The sequence below is a fragment of the Camelus ferus genome, chromosome 29 (assembly GCF_009834535.1).
Source record: "Camelus ferus isolate YT-003-E chromosome 29, BCGSAC_Cfer_1.0, whole genome shotgun sequence".
NCBI classification, from domain to species: Eukaryota; Metazoa; Chordata; class Mammalia; order Artiodactyla; family Camelidae; genus Camelus; species Camelus ferus.
This window is the reverse complement of record NC_045724.1, coordinates 4477018-4495089: the sequence shown is the minus strand read 5'-3', so window position 1 is coordinate 4495089 and position 18072 is coordinate 4477018. Positions and strand designations below refer to the sequence as shown.

The 18072-nt window shown below is 36.8% G+C and overlaps 1 protein-coding gene and 1 long non-coding RNA gene across 6 annotated transcripts in view; one reads left to right on the top strand and one right to left on the bottom strand.

The window, feature by feature from the left end:
* Positions 1-12811, bottom strand: part of LOC106730894 — a 132279-nt gene extending 119468 nt beyond the window's left edge. For all 4 annotated transcript variants that reach the window (XR_004316127.1, XR_001367339.2, XR_004316129.1 and 1 more), the window contains exons 1-2: positions 12714-12811; positions 12480-12598 (exon numbers count right to left, since the gene is read on the bottom strand). This is a non-coding gene — a long non-coding RNA (uncharacterized LOC106730894). The remainder of the gene's footprint in view (positions 1-12479; positions 12599-12713) is intronic.
* A 60-nt stretch (positions 12812-12871) lies between these two features.
* LRRCC1 (leucine rich repeat and coiled-coil centrosomal protein 1) overlaps positions 12872-18072 on the top strand; it is a 30018-nt gene continuing 24817 nt past the window's right edge. The window contains exons 1-4 of one of the 2 annotated variants that reach the window (XM_032469893.1): positions 12872-13095; positions 15311-15516; positions 15836-15901; positions 16698-16865. In XM_032469893.1, the coding sequence (XP_032325784.1) occupies positions 13007-13095; positions 15311-15516; positions 15836-15901; positions 16698-16865 (529 nt within the window). In that variant the 5' untranslated portion in view covers positions 12872-13006. The remainder of the gene's footprint in view (positions 13096-15310; positions 15517-15835; positions 15902-16697; positions 16866-18072) is intronic. The other variant, XM_014567030.2, reaches the window with a different exon arrangement.

The following is an 18072-nucleotide window of genomic DNA, read 5'->3' as shown; positions in this document are numbered from 1 at the left end:
TAAGGACTCTGGTTTGTAGAACACGAGTCAAAGGAAAACACGACATCTAACACTTTCTGCAGACGCAAAATACCTTACAGGCACAAGGCTGGCCGACTACAGATGGTCTTGTAGATTCTGGACATCCCAGGAAGATAAATCTGGCTGTGCATGGGACAGATGGGACTGGATACACCAAGCGTGTCACTCTAGGAGAGAGACCTGATAGCCCGCCACCTCACACTTCTACAGAGCGGTTGGGAAAGGGTAAGGGTCATCTGACTGTAGAAAGACTCTAAGCTTGGCAGCTGGTGTCAACGCAGCAGGCACAAGCAAGTACAAACTAGTCCCAAACACAAACTAGTTTATTACTCCATGGTTCCTCGTCACCCTCAGGTCTCACTGGCTTATTAAAAAGAAAAGGAGATGTTTAGGGTTTATATGGAATAAGATGTTCAAAAGAGGCATTGTCCCTTTCAATTTCCCTTTAAACTGCCTTTAAGGAGGCACTTTCCAGGTTTCTGATACATCCTCTGCTGATCAAAGTCTCTCATTCCACCCACAAAGAGCCAGCCCATCCTTTCCGTGGGGTAGTATCCAGTAATCCTCAATCAAGACAACTGAAAGCCCCCAGCCAAAGGGTAGGTATGGAAACAACATCAAAATAGTAATCATGACCCAAATCTCTCAGCCATCGGTAACATTCATAGTCCCACAGCACAAAAGAGAAATTCATTTACTGTGACCTTTCTACAATTTAGGAACAGTAGTCATTAAAGATTCTATGTTGGTAAGATTAACATTACATGGGATTCTCCACCTTTTCAATACACTTGAATTAAATGTCCATCGATAGATGGCTGGATAAAGAAGTTGTAGTATATAGAGATACAGATATAGATAGATATAGATATAGATATAGATATAGATATAGATAGATAATGGACTACTACTCAGCTATAAAAAAAGTATAAAATAGTGCCATTTGCAGCAGTATGGATGGACCTGGAGATTGTCATACTATGTGAAGTAAGAGTAAGTCAGAAAGAGAAAGAAAAATATCATATGATATCACTTATATGTGGAATCTTTTAAAAATGACACAAATAAACTTATTTACAAAACAAAAACAGACTCACAGACATAGAAAACAAACTTACGGTTAGCGGGGGTTGGGGGAAAGAGGGGTTGGAGGGATAAATTGGGAGATTGGGATTTGCAGATAATAACTACTATATATAAAATCGGTAAACAAGGTCCCACTGTATGGCACAGGGAAGCTGGAAGAAGCAAAGAACAAATTTTTCCCTCAGAGCAGCTGGAGGAAGTATGGCCCTGCCAAACACCTTGATTGCAGCCCAGTGAAATTGATTTTGAACTTTTGGCTGCAGAATTGTGTGAGAGAATAAACATGTTATTATAAGCCACAAAGTTTGTGGTAATTTGTGACAGCAGCCCCCCAAAAACTTACATATAAAGTGTTTGCTCAAAATACTCATGCAATTTCACTAATATGAGAAATGCTATGAAATGAAGCTTTTTTAAAACTCATATACTAGATATTTTCACATGTCCAAGTACACAGATGTATGACTATTTTGAAATAGCTTACCATATAGAGAAAACTGAAAATGTAAGCTCCCAACTGAGAGAAGATACTCCTTCTGCTACTCCTCCTAAAATCATCCCAAAATATCAAGATTTGTCATCTAACCTCCAAGATGGCCCAAGTACTTCTCACCTCTTGACATCCACACCCTCAGATAGCCCCCTTCCACACTGAATCAGGGCTGCTCTTGGGCAACAACATATGGAGGGAGCAGTGGTGTGTGACCAAGGCTAGATCAGAGATGGCTCTGCTGCTGAGGCTTCATCCTCTTGGATGGTTGAGATATTGTTCTCTGGTCAAAGCCAAAGTCCTTGTTAGAAGAACAATCAAGCAGTCCCACAGAGAAACAAAATGCAGAAAAACCAACATGCCAATATCAATGTGATAGCCATCTCATGGCTACCCTGGAACTGGATTCTCCAACATCAGGCAAGGTTCACATGCTATAATCCAGCCAAGACCTGACTGCAACTCATGAGAGACCCTAAGCCAGAACTGCCCATCCAAGCTACTCCTGAACTCCCTTTTCTTTTCTTCCGTTTTAAAATTTTATTGTGATAAGTACTTCATATAAAATCTATCTGTTAACCTATTTTTAAGTAGACAATACAGTATGATTATCTATGGCACAACGTTGTACAGTCAGTCTCTAGAATGTATTCATCTTGCATAACTGAAATTTTATACCCATTGATTAGCAACTTTCTGTCCTCCCTGCCCCCAGCACCTGGCCACTACAATTTTATTCTTTGGTTTCGTGAGTTTGATTTTATGATCTGCTTTGCATACCGCATATAAGTAGAATCATTCAGCATTTGCCCTTCTGTGACTGGCTTATTTCACTTAGCGTAATTCCCTCCAGGTTCCTTCGTGTTGTTGAACATGGCAAGATTTTCTTCCTTTTTAAGACTGAAAAATATTCCATTCTCTGTACATATCACTTTTTTATCCATTCATACATCAGTGGGCATTTACGCTGTTTCCATATTTTAATACAACAAACATGTATCTCTTCGAGATCCTGATTTCAATTATTTTGGATAAATATTTAGAAGGGGATTCCTGGATCATATGATAGTTCTATTTTTAACTTGTTGAGGAACTTCCATGCTATTTTTCTAAGTAGCTGCACCATTTTACATTCCCACCAAGAATGAACAAAAGCTCCAATTTATCCACATCCTCTCACCATTTGTTGTCCTTTGTTTTTTGGTAATAGCCATCCTAGAGAGTATAAGGTGATATCTCACTGTATTTTTTGTATGCATCTCTTTGATGATCAGTGACATCGAGTATCTTTTCATGTACCACTTTGCCATTTGCATGTCTTCTTTGCGAAAGTGTCTGTTTAGATCCTTTGCCCATTTCTAAACTGGGCTATTTGTTATTTTACTATTGAATTGTATGAGCTCCTTAATATATTTTAGATATTAACCCCTCATCTAGTTTGCAAATACGTTCTTCTGTTCTACAGGTTGCCTTTTCGCCTGATAATTTTCTTTGCTGTACAGAAGCTTTTTAGTTTGATGTAGTCCAACTTGTCTATTTTTGCTTTTGTTACCTGTGCTTTTGATGTCACATTCATGAAATCATTGCCAAGATCAATGTTATGAAGCTTTTCCCTTATGTTTTCTTCTAGGAGTTATACAGTTATAGGTCCTATATTTAAGTCTTTAGTCCATTTTGAGTTGATTTTGTATATGGTGTGAGAAAAGGGTCCAATTTCATTATTTTACATATAAATACACAACTGTCAACTTTCCCAATGTCATTTGTTGAACAGATCATCCTCTCACCATTGCATAGTCTTGGCATTCTTATCAAAGATCAGACTACATATGTGTGGATTTGTTTCTAGGCTCTCTATTTTATTACATTGTTCTATATGTCTGTTTTTATGCCCGTACCATACTGTTTTAATTCCTGTAGCTTTGTAATATACTTTGAAATCAGGTAGTATGATGCCTCCAGCTTTGTACTTCTTTTTCAAAACTGTTTTGGCTATTTTTGAGGTTTTTTTGATTCCATCAGAATTATAGAATTGTTTTTCTATTTCTATAAAAACTGCTAATGATGTTTTGACAGGGATTGCATTGAATCTATAGATAGCTTTGGGTAGTATGGACATTTATTAATATTAAGTCTTCCAATCCATGAGCACAAGATATCTTTCCATTTATTTGTGTGTAATTTCTTTCATCAGTATGTTGTAGTGTTCACTGTGCAAGTCCTTTACTTCTTTGTTTAAATTTATTTCTAATTATCCCATCGTTTTTAATACTGTTGTAAATAAGACTGTTTTCCAATTTCCTCTGCAATTAATTGGTCATTATGTATAGAAACATAACTGGTTTTTGTATGTTGATTTTTTTATCCTGCACGTTTAATGGAAGCAATCATTAGTTCTAACAGCTTTTTTTGGTGGAGTTTTTTGGGTTTTCCACCTATAAGGTCATGTCATGTTCAAGCAGAGACAATTGTACTTCTTTCTTTCCAATTTGGATTTTTTTTTTATTATTATTTTTTGTTGGCTAACTGCTCTGGCTAGGACTTTTAGTACTATGCTGAATAAAAGTGCTGAGATTGGACATCCCTGTCTTCTTCCTGATCTTGGTGGAAAAGTGTTCAATTTTTAATCACTCAGTATGATATTAACTATGAGCTTGTCATGCATGGCCTTTATGATGTTGAGATAATTTCCCTCTTTTCCTAGTTTTTATCGTAAAGAGTGCTGAAACTTATGTACATATCTCAGTGAAAAAAGAATTGAATTTTATCCAATGTTTTTTACATCTATTGAGATAATCATAATTTTTATCCTTAATTTTTTATGTGGTGTATCACATTAATTGATTTGTATATTTTGAACCATTCTTGCATACTAGGGATAAATCCCACTTGGTCAAGGTGGATGATCCTTTTAATGTGCTGTTGAATTCAGTTTGCTAGTATTTTGTTGAGAATTTTCATCTGTGTTCATCAGGGATATTCGCCTACAGTTTTCTTTTGTTGTTGTTTCTTGTCTCATTTGGTATCAGGTTAATGTGGCCACACAAAATGGGTTATGAAGTGTTCTATTTCCTTCAGCTTTTGGGAAGACTTTGAGAATTGGCATTTATTCTTTAAATGTTTGGTAGAATGTGCTACTGAAGCCATCTAGTTCTAGTCTCTTCTTTGTTGGGAGGTTTTTGACTAATGATTCAATCTCCTTACTAGTTATAGGTCTTTTCAGATTTTATTTTTATTTTTATTTCTTCATGATCCAGTCTTGATAGGTTGTATATTTCTAAGAATTTATCCACTTCTTCTAAGTTATCCAGTTTGGGACATACAACTGTTCATAGTTGTCTCTTATGGTCCTTTGTGTTTCTGTGGTATCAGTTATAATGTCTCCTCTTTCATTTCTGAACTTATTTATTTCAGTCTTCTCTCTTTCTTTATCAAGTGAAAGTTTTTCAATTTTATGTTTTCAAAAAATCCAGCTCTTTTCTATTGTTTTGCTAGTCTCTATTTAATTTTTCTGCTCTGATCTTTGCAATTTCCTTCCTTCTGCTAAGTATGCCCCCCCTTTTCAGGTTCCTTGAGGTATAATAGGAAGGCTGTTTATTTGATATTTTTTTTTTCTTAACATAGGCATTTATCATGAACTGCTTTTGCTGCACTCCATACATTTTGGTATGCTGAGTTTCCATTTTTGTTCATTTCCAGATTTTTCAAAATTTCCTTTTGATTTCTTCTTTGACCCACTGGTTGTGGAAGATTTTCCACATACTTGTGAATTTTACAGTTTTCCTCTTGTTATTAATTTCTAGTTTCATAACACTTCAGTAGGAAAATATACTTGGTAAAATTTCAGTCTCTGAGTTGTGTTGCCCTGGGTGAAAGATGACGTGGGTAAAGTCAAGATGTTTGTCTTACCTTCTTTGATGCATGCAATCTTAGAGGTGTTTTTTTTTTTTTTTCACTCTAACAGTGTGCTACTTCTCCACTGGACTCCTGGAATTCCACAAAGGCTCTCTCATCCATGGTTAATTACATCAGTGTTCTTTTAAGAAAGATGGTAGAAAACTCCTATTCCACCATTTTAATGATAAAACTCCCCTTTTAGTTAGTTATAATTCTAACACATTAGCCGCAGGTCAGAGTTTAGCTCCAGGTCCAGTTCAAAATTCTTTCAGATGACCTAGTATTCAGGCTTTCTAAGCTAGTCTATTCTTATCTAAGAGGCTTGCATTGGAATCAGGGGCATAGCACTGAGACACCAAAACAAAATTCCATTGCTCCTTGAATGAATAATTCACCTAGGACATGGTAAGCATTCAACAAAAATAATCAAGTGAGCTCAGAATGTTTAAGTCACTTTCTTTTTTTCTATATGTTATAATGAAGCCACTTTAAAAGATTATGTAAGAATTTATCTTTTATAAATGGCCTCTTTTTTTTAATAGGAGACCTGAAATACCTATTGAAAATATCCCCAAACGTGTGGCTACCCTTATGACATTGTATTTCTTATTGGTTAACAGTAAATAGCAACACCAGAAAGACACTCTTTTGTCTCCAAAGGATACACTTTTTCAGCTGATTTTGCAAGAGGAGCAACTTTGCTCACTTGAATGTGAAACTTACATTCTTTCCATTAAACTACAACTTCTTGTCTTGATACTCATCTACAAAGTATTATTTCAGTTAAATAATATCATTGTTACACCTCCAGAGGAGACTTCACCCAGAACTGCTGATATTGTCCTTTGTTAATTAGCTGTGGCTTGTTCAGTGGCATGGATAATTTTTAAACAATAATTGCTGTGTGAAACATTTTAACTGTGGCCTTAAAAGAGGTCACAGAATCATAGAATACCTCACAAGTTAATAATTTCTGAAACCAAGTTAGGTTCAATAAATAAAATGCTTGCGGAAGAATGAGATGGCTAAATTAAGGGAATGTCACCATTTGGGGAGACTTCCAGGAACATGGAAGAAAAGTGTAAAGACACAGCAACCCATGTGAGAGTTTAAAATTATTTTTTAAATTATATTTCCTTTTTTAAAAAAGGAAAAGAGCAAAAGCATGCAACTCCTGAGGGTAATAGGATTCTTCCAAGGAAACATTTTGATATTTATTGCCACAACAGGAGCAGGAATCTTTGTGTCTCCTGGAAAGGTATTAAAATATTCCCTACTGAACAGAGCTGTCTCCCTGAGTACTTGGGCTACTTGTGCTGTGTTGATGGTGACCGCCACCCTCAGGCACACAGAGCAAGGGACACCTTCCCTAGGAGTGGAGCAGCGTATTATTTTCTCAAAAGACCTCTTGGATCCTCTGTTGCTTTCCTTAGTCTTTAGATCAGACTTTTTGTTTATCCCTTTAGAATGGCTGCTCAAACATTGCTCTCTGGCTATCTATTTCAGTGTTTCTATGCCAGGTTCTAGGTGTCCATGGAGCATAGATGGGGAAGCAGGAGCCAGTAGAGGTATAGTGACAGAGGACTATAAAAAAAAAATTTGTAAATTAATTTTATTGTTTACTTATGTGAGCAGTTTCTCATTGATGGTGCTGATGAAAATAATCAATAAATAATCTATAATAGGAATAGAAAAGAGTTTTCTTTGAGCCAAACTGAGGACAATAGCCTGGAAGAGAGCCTCTCAGATAACTCTGAGGAACTGCTCTGGAGAAGCTTGGTTTTCAGCACAGTTTTATATATCTCGTCAGAACAAAGAATATTAAACAAGTCAGGGAGACATTTTTTCAAGGTTTCAGAAAAAAAAAAACAGATCAGCATGTTCATGGAGAGTCAGTACGGCCTTGGCACCTCGGAAGGGAGCCTTATCATGAAAAGAGTACCAGCATTGGTGTCCCAGGAAGGGAGACATTTAATCTTTATTTTTAACATTGATATGCTTTACTTCTGGTCAATGCACACTTTTCTTTAATAATTAAAGAAGCTGTACAGTATATGTTTGATAGACCACAAACAGGCTGTTCTAGTTAGCATAAAGTTCAAGTTAACCTACGAATAAGCCAAAATGACTTTTCCATTCCTCAATATGTGAAAATTTCTTTTATTAGTGACCATCAAGAACTTGAAGAGAACATAATTAAAACCTTTTGAATAAAATTTTAGTCATTTCAAATATAAAAATCTCTTTTTCACCTTCAAAATTAATGTTCGGAACCATTTACATTTTAGAATAATTTCATCAAGTTCCATAAAAGATTCTGTTGTGATTCTTGTGATGGAATTTTATTTGAAGCATATTTGGAGAGAAGTGACATTTTTATAATAATGATTATGCTTTCTCCTGATTAAACTTTTGGTGGGAGGGGAGTCTTTCTATAAACTTCACTTTTCTGCACAAAATTTTGCACATTTTCTGTTAGACTTTTTCCACAGCTTACAATTTTTGTTGCTATGTTTACTAGAAAACCCAAGGGGATCTATGGAGAAAATCATATTCTCCACAAATAGAAGCAGCTTATCTCTTCTTTTTAAATTCTTAAAACATATTTCTCTTTCTCATAGCATTGGTTATAGTTCATTTTAAAAGAAGAACAGGAATCCTTCTTTGGCTCATGACTCTAATGAGAATACGTCTAATGTTTCATATAAAGTATGATATTTGCTGTAGGTGTTTGGAAAATGCTCTTTAGCTAAGACATCATGGTCTACTCTTAACTTGCTAAGATTTTAATTATGAAAGAATACTGAATTTACTGAATAACCTTCAGCTTCTTTAAGATAATGTTTTTCTTGTTAAGAAGGTACGGTATATTTTGTTCTTTTTTTTTTTTTTTTTTTAGTTCAATGAGTCTCCCCTCTTTTTTTCTATTAGTCTAGCCAACAGTTTGCCCATTTATTTTCATGAAATCAACTCTGTTTTGTAGATTTTTCCCATGGTTTTTCTAGTCTGTTTCTCTTTCTTCTGGAGCCCAGAGTCTCTGACTCCCTCTGGTGTCCGACCGCTGTAACTAACCAGGGGCCAGGGCGGGAAGGCAGCTCCTCTGATCTCCCTGCTTTCCTGGGAGAAGCCTCACATCCTGTGCCTTCTTCAAGCTAGCAGAGCTGGGTCTGGGTGCACAGCAAGCCTCTTTGCCTTTGTTCTTAGATGGACCCCAAATTCCACAGATTTTAATATGGGTTGCTTTGATTATCATACAGATATAAACTGTAATTAAAATTTATTTAGGAGTATGATTATTAAATGCCAAGCTACAAAACCTTTATTTTGGATGGGAGCTTCATTATTTCACTCAAATATATGTTACTGTCGTCAGTGAATGTGTCCCATATGACAACAAACTTTTTTGAGATTTGTCGTGATTTTTTTGTAATCTGGTGAATGTTTTATTTTATTACAATAAATTTTTTTACTACTCATGTTCACATATATGTACACTCATGGACATGAGTAAATAGAGATATTAGAGAATAACAGCAGTGTCTTTCTCTAGTAGTAAGATTACAAGTGATTGTTATTTCATTTTCTTATACTTTTCAACATTTTCCATATGTAGCATATACTATTTTCATCAGAAAAAAATTTAATTCCAAAAATTATGTTTCCAAATAATATAGTAATGAATTTTTATAACAACAAGATGTTAATAATATGTTAAATTATGTTTAACATAATTTAAGGATACAGCATAGTATAAGGACTATATTAGAAAATATTTCACCAAAATTTAAATTTTTAAGAACTAGTTATTTTTGAAAAAAGTCCAATTATCTGGCTATTCATTTTTTGAAAAGACCTAATTCTCCAAATATTCTGGATAGATAAAGTAAAACACCAACAAAACACAAATTGTAAAAATATTGTATTTGCTATAAATCTTGACAGAGAAATGTATAAACAGCGTGTGTTTGCAGGGGGTGGTGTACCCAACTAAGTAAGTATAATTCAGGAGTAATGGAAGTTTTTTCAAGGCCAGAAGTCACAAAAGGGACTGATCTGATGCAACTATACCACTGACCTGATGTTCGGCACTGTGATCTGAATGTATTACGTCATCATAAAATTTTTAAAGCTTTGGATTTTATTTTGAAAAAAGCTTACATATGCTTTATACAGTTAAAAAGCAAAATGATGGCTTACTGTATCTTGTCTGAAACATTAGCATTAAAGTGCTAGTTGATTCTAACAAAAAAAGACAAATGCAAATTACAGAATGTAATACCACCATTACATTTTGATCTCACAGGAATGTGGTAAGACACAAAAGGATATTCAAAAACTATAAAGATGAAGAAAAAGAAGAAACAACTATAGTTGCCTTATACCCTGCATCCAAAGTAGTAAACAAAGTTTATAACATCTATCTTATTCACTTCGCCTCAGGTACCTTCCTCTCTCATCAGTCCCACCCCTTTGTCCAGGCCTTCATTTTTCTCATCTGGTTTCCTGCAACTGTCTCCTAATATATACACCCACTCGCCAGTCTTTTCCCTCCAAGGCAGCCTCCACTCAGTTTCTAGACATAATGTTGTAAAACTCAAATCTAATCCTGTCAGTTCCTTGCTCCGCCATCCCATTTTCTTGCATCTCCTAATCTCACTCTCACAGTTGCTGCAACCACCACATCATCACCCCACCACCACCTTCCTTAAGACCAAATATCAGCTCCTAAGCTGACCATTGCAGGTTCTCCAAGATCTGATTCGAGCCTAACTTTCTATCCTAATCTCTTACCTCCTCAGGCACACACACACACACACGCTTACCACACATCAGCCTTTCTAAACACCTTAACATTTCCAGAATAGACACTATTCTCTGTGCCTCCCCAACAGTGACACCTCACTGCCCCCCCGCCTGACTGCCTATCTCATGCTTGATGGCACACTAGTAAGACTGATTCCAAATCTATTACCCATTTTGCACCCATGAGGACTTCACAGATCCCATGGAAAGCAAGAAGAGCAAGGCAGGCTGAAGTGCAGTTTAAAAGTACAAAATATGAAATAAAACTGCAAAGTGGAGTCATTGAAAAGTGTCGATTACAGATTATTTAGAATATGAATGATAGGCTTTTTGAATTTTAGAACTGAGATCTATAGAAACTAACCAATTTTGTTTTTACAGAAAAAGAATTAGAAGTAAATCTGGAGGTTTCTAAGCATTTGTGATTTTAACTGGCAAACACTATAAACATAAATTCATCGAATTATCATTTTGAAAAGACAAGCAATATTTAAGTGCTGAGGAAACCCAGCTACAATCTACAATTTTTAACCTCTAAACTATAATCAATGTTTTGATTGATTAGTTAAGATAATTATGATGTCCATAATTAGGAAGAAAGATGCAGTACATTTAATATCATCACAGAATAATTTGTTTCTTAAATCAGTTATTTGTCTTGGGTTAGACTACAATACTTATCCTCATTAAAAAAAAATCTCTATTTTAATAGCTATTCAGTTATAGTGTTAGTGACCTACCAGTCATCTAATTCTACATGACATATCTCTGCCAGAATTTACTGACTTAAAACACAGCCCCTATTTATTTCTATTATTTGGCAATTTGGGCTGGGTTCAGCTAAGTGCTTCTGTGTGTCCTTAGCTGTGGTGACTTGTTTCTGCTCTATGTAGCTTGCTCAAACGGCAGCTCAGGCAGTCTTCCAAGAGAGGGAGCCAAAGTATGCAAGATGTCTTGAGGCCTGGCGCTAGACATCTTGCGACTAACACTAGAATTCCAATGAATTCTATTGGCCAAAACAGAAAGTCACATGTAAGCCCAGAATCAAGGAGCCCATAAAGAGTTTATACCTCCATCTCTTGTTGGAAGGAGCTGAAGACACATGGCAAAGCATGTAGTTATAGGAAACAGGGAATTGTGGCAACAAGCTTTAGAACATGATAGATACATCTAAACAACAGGAGACTAATGACAGTTAAGTTCGGCAGTATCTTCAATGTTAGGTTAGAAAGTTAGGCCTTTATTTGATGACTAATGTTGACATGCATAATCGATAAACAATCTATAATAAGAATAGAAAAGAGTTTTATTTGAGCCAAACTGAGAACCATAGCCCAGGAGACACAGATTCAAAAAGCACCTGAATTATGTTCTGCTGGGCTACAGAATAGGGGAAGCTTATTACATAAGTCATTTGTCAAGAAGTAGGCTTGAGGCTGGCAAGAAGTAAGAGTGCTTGTTAAGCAAGGATTGGTTGGGGTCTGAAATGGTTGTATATTTACAAGGGGAGACCTTGAGACCATAAAGTTGCAGATGGCAGCTACTAGCTGATATTGTTTTGAAAACAGCAGTTGGTGTCCTTGAGTTTGAGAAAATTCAAGTTCTCAATGATACGGGAATGTGTCTGAAACCACATCCACTATGGCCACCTAGCCCAATTTTGAATGCTTGAACCGCAGTTACTCCATTTTGATTTTTAAATGCATTTCTTTTTTTCAATGGTTAAAGCAGGTGTATAATGCATGTATGACATAAAATAGGCTGTTCTAGTTGGCATAAAGCCAAATCATATATAACCCAGAATGACTTCCCCATACCTCAGCATGTGAAAATTTCTTCCATCCCTAATCAGGAACCACTACGGATTTCAGTTCAGGACAATGACAGGTTCAGAGTTGAGATATACCTTTTTTCTTCTTTTCAAAATATTCCCATGACTCAGAGAGCCATCTAACCAGGAAGGTTCTTTGACCTTATCTGGGTATTGCTCCCCACCCCCACCCCCCCAGAATACCATTCAGTCCCAGACACCGCATAGCCTAGCAAGACTTTGCTCAGTCATCAGTACTTCCTTCTGGAAAACTTCCCCACCACCCACACGCCTATACAGTTGGCTTAAATGTTCCTGGGCTATTCCTAGCACTTGCTCTGCTGCACAGCAACTTTTGTTTCCTCCATTGACCTGTGAACGCTTCCAGGGACAAGAATGGGCTTCATCTTATTCCTCCTTGCATAGGGAAGTGCCTGGCACAAGGAAGGCATCCCACAGACGTTTGTGGAATCAACAGCAGGTGCAATGGCCTGTGGGGGAATAAGTTATAGGTATGTAAGGCTACAGGTCTGTGAAAACTGCTGTGAAAGCGCTTTCAGAAGTCAGTCGCCCACAAGGTAAAAATCACACAGAAGAGCCACATACCAGAGACCCATCCATTCCTCAACAATCACACACCAGGTAAGGTGTTTCGCTTTACGGCAAGTTCCAAGCATTGCTCAGTAGATACCGTAAAAGGGAGGGAAGCCCTAGGTGGGGAAGATGAAACTTCCGGCTTTGCGACACCGTCAGGGCGGGAAAGTGCCCGCTGTCGGTTGGAGGGAGGGTCCTCGCCCCGCCCCCTCGGGCCGGACTTCCGCGCAGCCGGAAGGCGTGGTCCGGGCCCTCAGACCCAGCGCTGGGCGCCGGTTAAGACCCCGCTCCCCGTCGCCGGGGCTATGGAGGCGCCGGTGGAGGCGGAAGTCGAGAATGAGGATGGCGACAGCAGCTGCGGGGATCTGTGCTTCATGGACAAAGGCCTGCGGAGGTAACGGGCGCTCCGCGGCCGGGGGCGGCCCGCGCACGGCCGGGCAGGGGCCCCGGTCGAGCGGGGGCGCGGGGCGGCTTCACCCGGGCCGCACACACAACAGACGTCTGGCTGTTGCCCGTCGATCTCCCCCGAGACTGTGCTGCCGAAATGCCGGGTCGAAGGAGCCCTCGCTCCTTTCCTCCGTGGACTTCTGCTCCACGTCCTTTCTACCAGCCTTTGACCATCTTTTCTTCGCTGGTTCTCCTTTCTTTACTGATCATTATTCTTTTGCTTGCTCTATAATTGCTTGTCTTCTCCCTCTTCTGTTCATTCTCTTACCTGGACGAAAAGTGGCAGTGCAGTATCCCTGGCAGCTTGAAGCGAGGGTTTGCTGCCCTTCATTGGTTTTGCTTCAGTTTTCTTTACTCTCATTTCAACTTTTCCCTTGCAGAGCACTGTGGTACATATATTCATATACGTTTTGAAAATACTAAACATATCGCGTGTAGTTAGTTCACCGTGTCCCTCTATCATGCAGCCCAAATTTGTTTACAGCATCCTAGGCTCTTGGTTCTGTGTTGCTAATTGGTCCAGGTCTACCTTTTCACGCTCACCTTTTACGTTTTTACAGTTACACTCTGTGATTAGCCATACCAAGCTACAGGCACTTCCACAGTAGGCTTCTGTGTGCCTTTGCACATACTGTTCCTCTGTTGCCTGCCCTCTGTGCACAGCTTGCTTATGATTAAAGCATCTTGTCCTGGATCTTGATCGAAAATTTGACAGAAAACCCCAGGAAGACGTTTTTCAAAGGAATATTCTTATTTAATAATAGCTACCATTTACTGAATGCCATCTATTTGTGCGTGTTACTTATCACTAATTCTCACAATTCTGCGAGGTAGTGATTTTACAAGTGACAAATCTGAGATCGGGATCTTTATAACTTTCCCACCTTCATACAGGTAGTGGATTAAGTTTGATTTTAAAACCATTTCTGTCTAATTTCACTATCTGCTTTTTCTACTACACCACATTATCTGCACAATACTAATTTCCAGAAACAAATGTTTCAGAAAATAAACAGCTGTCATTAAGAGCATGTGTTAACAGCATAAGGTCTGGCACTAAATAATAATTCAGTAAATGACACAAGCTCGATAACTGGAAAATATTCCAAACAGTCACATTTAGAGACTGCTAGTTTGAAACTTAGAAATGCTTTATCTTTTTCTGCCAGAGGCACTTCAGTCTGAAGACTGCATAGAGGATGTGCTGAATGACATATTCAAATTGTTTTTGTGTTTTAATTTTGAAATTGAGATTCTTAATGCTAACTGGGAAGCAAACCCAGATTCCTTGTTTTCCCGTTACTCCCTGACTGCCAGATTTCTCATTTTCCAGCTATCAGAGTTAAGAGTTCTTACAGCTTTACTTGTAGCTGCTACAGAACACAGAAAAGATGCCCATGACATTGTGTCCCCCAGTTCCAGCATCTCTGAATTATATGCACCTTTATTTATATTCCTGGAACTCTATCTTCAGGAGAGGTTCCAGTTAAAAAAAGCAGTAAGTGAGAGAATGAAGAAATGAGTTCCATTTAGAGGAGATGCATTCCAAATGTCAGCAAGGGAGAACAGGGGCTTTCACTACAAGTAGCAATAACTAGTGGTTTATTTTGAAGTCAATTACATTCTGGGTTAAAAAGATATTGCAGACAGTGAAGAAAATAAGGTTGTAAACTCCAGTGCCAGACCTGTATTTATACTGGCTCGACTAGGTACCTACTGCTTACAATTGTGAGGATTAAAAGAGCAGAGGAAACTGAGAATTAGAGAGGTTAATTCATTTACTCAACACAACAACAAAAAAAAAAGTGGTAGAGTACAGATTTGAACTAGGGTATTATGATTAGAGGGACTGACTTTAGAAATACTGCCTTCACTGTGTGCTGATGACTTTGTTTGTATATAAAGCTAGAAATAACCAACATCACTTGCATCTTTTGATCGGGCTCTTATTTATTTAAATGGTCCAAAATACTGGGTAATTGTAAGAAGCACTGTACCTTATGAGACATTTCAAGGCTACTGCAAGTAGGAAGGATTTCATTATATAATGAATAGAGCACATATTTACTATCTGCATGCTGTTTGGTTGATTTTAATTATTTGGTCATGATTTTTACATCCACTTTTTGCTTGTTTTTGATTATATATATTTTCTTTTATAGCATATCAGAGTTATCTTTAGATTCAGCCCTTCATGCCATCAATCTCCATTGCAATAACATCTCGAAGATCAAAGCCATTGATCATATTTGGAATTTACGACATTTAGATCTGTCATCTAATCAAATAAGTCAAATTGAAGGGCTAAACACACTGACAAAACTAAGCACTTTAAATTTGTCCTGCAATTTGATCACAAGAATAGAAGGTTTGTAAGTGATTTTCCTGTAATATTTTGCATAAGGGAGATGATTTAAGTCTATTTTTCATTTTCTTCCTAAAAGAATGAGATAAATATTACCGTAAACTTTCCAAATTGACCCTGAAACTCATTATACAAGAATTTTTCTTCTAGAAAAGTTACCAACTTTTTAAAAATTATTTTGCAAAATACTAATAAAATTGATTTCAGTATTATCAGACTGTAGATTCGCTTCAAAGCAGTCTGAAATAGTACTCTAATACTATATAGCTCTAATTAATTGATTATTTGACTCTTAAAAAGGCTTTATTTTATTTTGTTTTAGGACTTGAAGCACTAACTAATCTTACTAGACTGAATTTATCTTATAACCACATAAATGATCTTAGTGGTAAGTAGATACACTTCTGTTTTCTACAGTGCTGAATGTTTGCTGCATGTAATAAGATAGACTGAGCCCTGCATGTTGAAGAACTGAATAATCCAGTTTTTGACCAAAAATCTCTTCTAGAGAGTATTTTTCAGTCATAATTATTTTTTTTGTTGTTGTTGGTACCAAAGCTACAGCTGAATGAAAAACTAGGAATAAAAATTAGAGTAATCAGTAACAGAAAAAACTTGGTTAGAAAGGATCTATTTTCAGAGAACAATGTTTTAATCTTAGATAATCAGTATACTGTTACATAGAGAGGAACGGTTCCAACATAACTTTTTACAGTGATGAAGATACTCTGTGCTCTCTGGTATGGCAACTGATAAACAGACGTGGCCTTTGAGCACTTGAAATGTGGAACCAGGGAACTAAATCAAATGGGTGCAATCTGTATTTATTTTATGCTCAAACCAATGAAATTGGAGTGTTGTTAGCTTCTGTCTGCTAAATTTAAAAAATGATGTGTTGATTCAGAGCCTTAAAGCCATCGCTTTATTCTCATTCTCATTTAAGTGCATGAGCCTGGGGAGGTCCACTTGGGCTAAGGCCTGAAAGAGATGCCAAACCTGTGTTTCTTCAAAATAATAATTGACTTCATACTAATACCCTGTTCATTAGATGTAGCTCTTTGCAGCAAGGTCTTATTAATGCTGCTCCTTTGCCTCTTGAAATATAACCTATATAGAAGTTATTTTAAATTAGCTATTAGGAAAAAAATTCTTTTGATACCACAGCAGTAATTTTTCTATTGCAGGTTTGATGCCCCTTCATGGAATTAAACATAAACTTAGATATATTGACCTCCACAGTAATTGTATAGATAGTATCCATCACCTGCTTCAGTGTACAGTAGGACTGCACTTCTTGACTAATCTTATTTTGGAGAAAAATGGAGAGGATAATCCTGTCTGTCATTTACCAGGTATGAACAATTAATTTAATATGTTTTGTAACAGTTAATATTCCAAGCTACTTTTTTTCCTGTAACAGGTATTCATGACCTCTTGTAATTTGTCGTAAGTTTTGCAACTTTTTATTATGTATTTGGAAAAACATAATTACAAATAAATTATTTTGTTAAGACAAACTAAATTGCTCTTAAGAGGACTAGAAGATGAACTGATAAGTACTTCTGTTTAGACAGTTTTATATTTGATAAGGGAATGCCTCACAATTAAATTGTTTGATATCTTCTAACAGTGTAATACTCAGCAGCCACAAAAAAAGAATATAGAATTTCTTTAGTTACTGATAAGCAATTATCTCCAAGATAGACCACTGTTAAGAGGAAAAATAGCAAGCAAATTGCACTGTATATTATTGCATTTGTGTGCAAAGGATAACATGTGTGTCTATGTTTGCTGACTAGATAATATAAAATATCTAGAAAGATACACAAAAAACTGATAATAATGGCTAGCTTCAGTTTTGGGTAGGTAGGGGTCAGGAAATGTAGAAAGGGTAGGTGGGAATCAGGAAACGTTAGGAAAGCTTTTTACTATGTACCTTTTGAATTTTATACCATGTGAATGTGTTATATTACTAATAAAGAAATTACTTTTTAAAAGAACCTAAATTTAATGTGATATATAGGAGTTGCTGCTGAAATGCCATTTGATCTTATTTAGAATTATTGAGGCTGACAAAGCAGACAAGACTGCCATTTCTAGAACTCATCCCAAATTGCATAACCAAACAATATAATGCAAATGTAGAATATGAATATACATTTTAAAGATCTGTTTGGATAGAAGTTGGCTACAGAAGCTCCATTCTGTCACTAATATGCAGCCATGAGAAGGCTTCTCTCAGAATGGAAACCTGTTTGATAATTTTATTTTGCAGAAGAATTTAATAGATTTGAGATCAACTGCTTTTCTAAGCTCATGTAATGATAGAGTCTCCCTGAAAAATCAGGGCAGATTTCCATTTTCTGGGGAAACCCTTTTCTTGGAAGAAAACCTAATTCCTAAAACATCATTATTCTACTTTACTACCCTACAAGTTGGATTTTTTTCTGAAAATCTTGTCTCGAGAACCTCTCATTCCAATATTTTGAAACTTTGTTTTTCACTTTCTTTCCTAGATAAGGTATTTCTGTGAACACAGTTGCCCTCCCCCCAGAATTG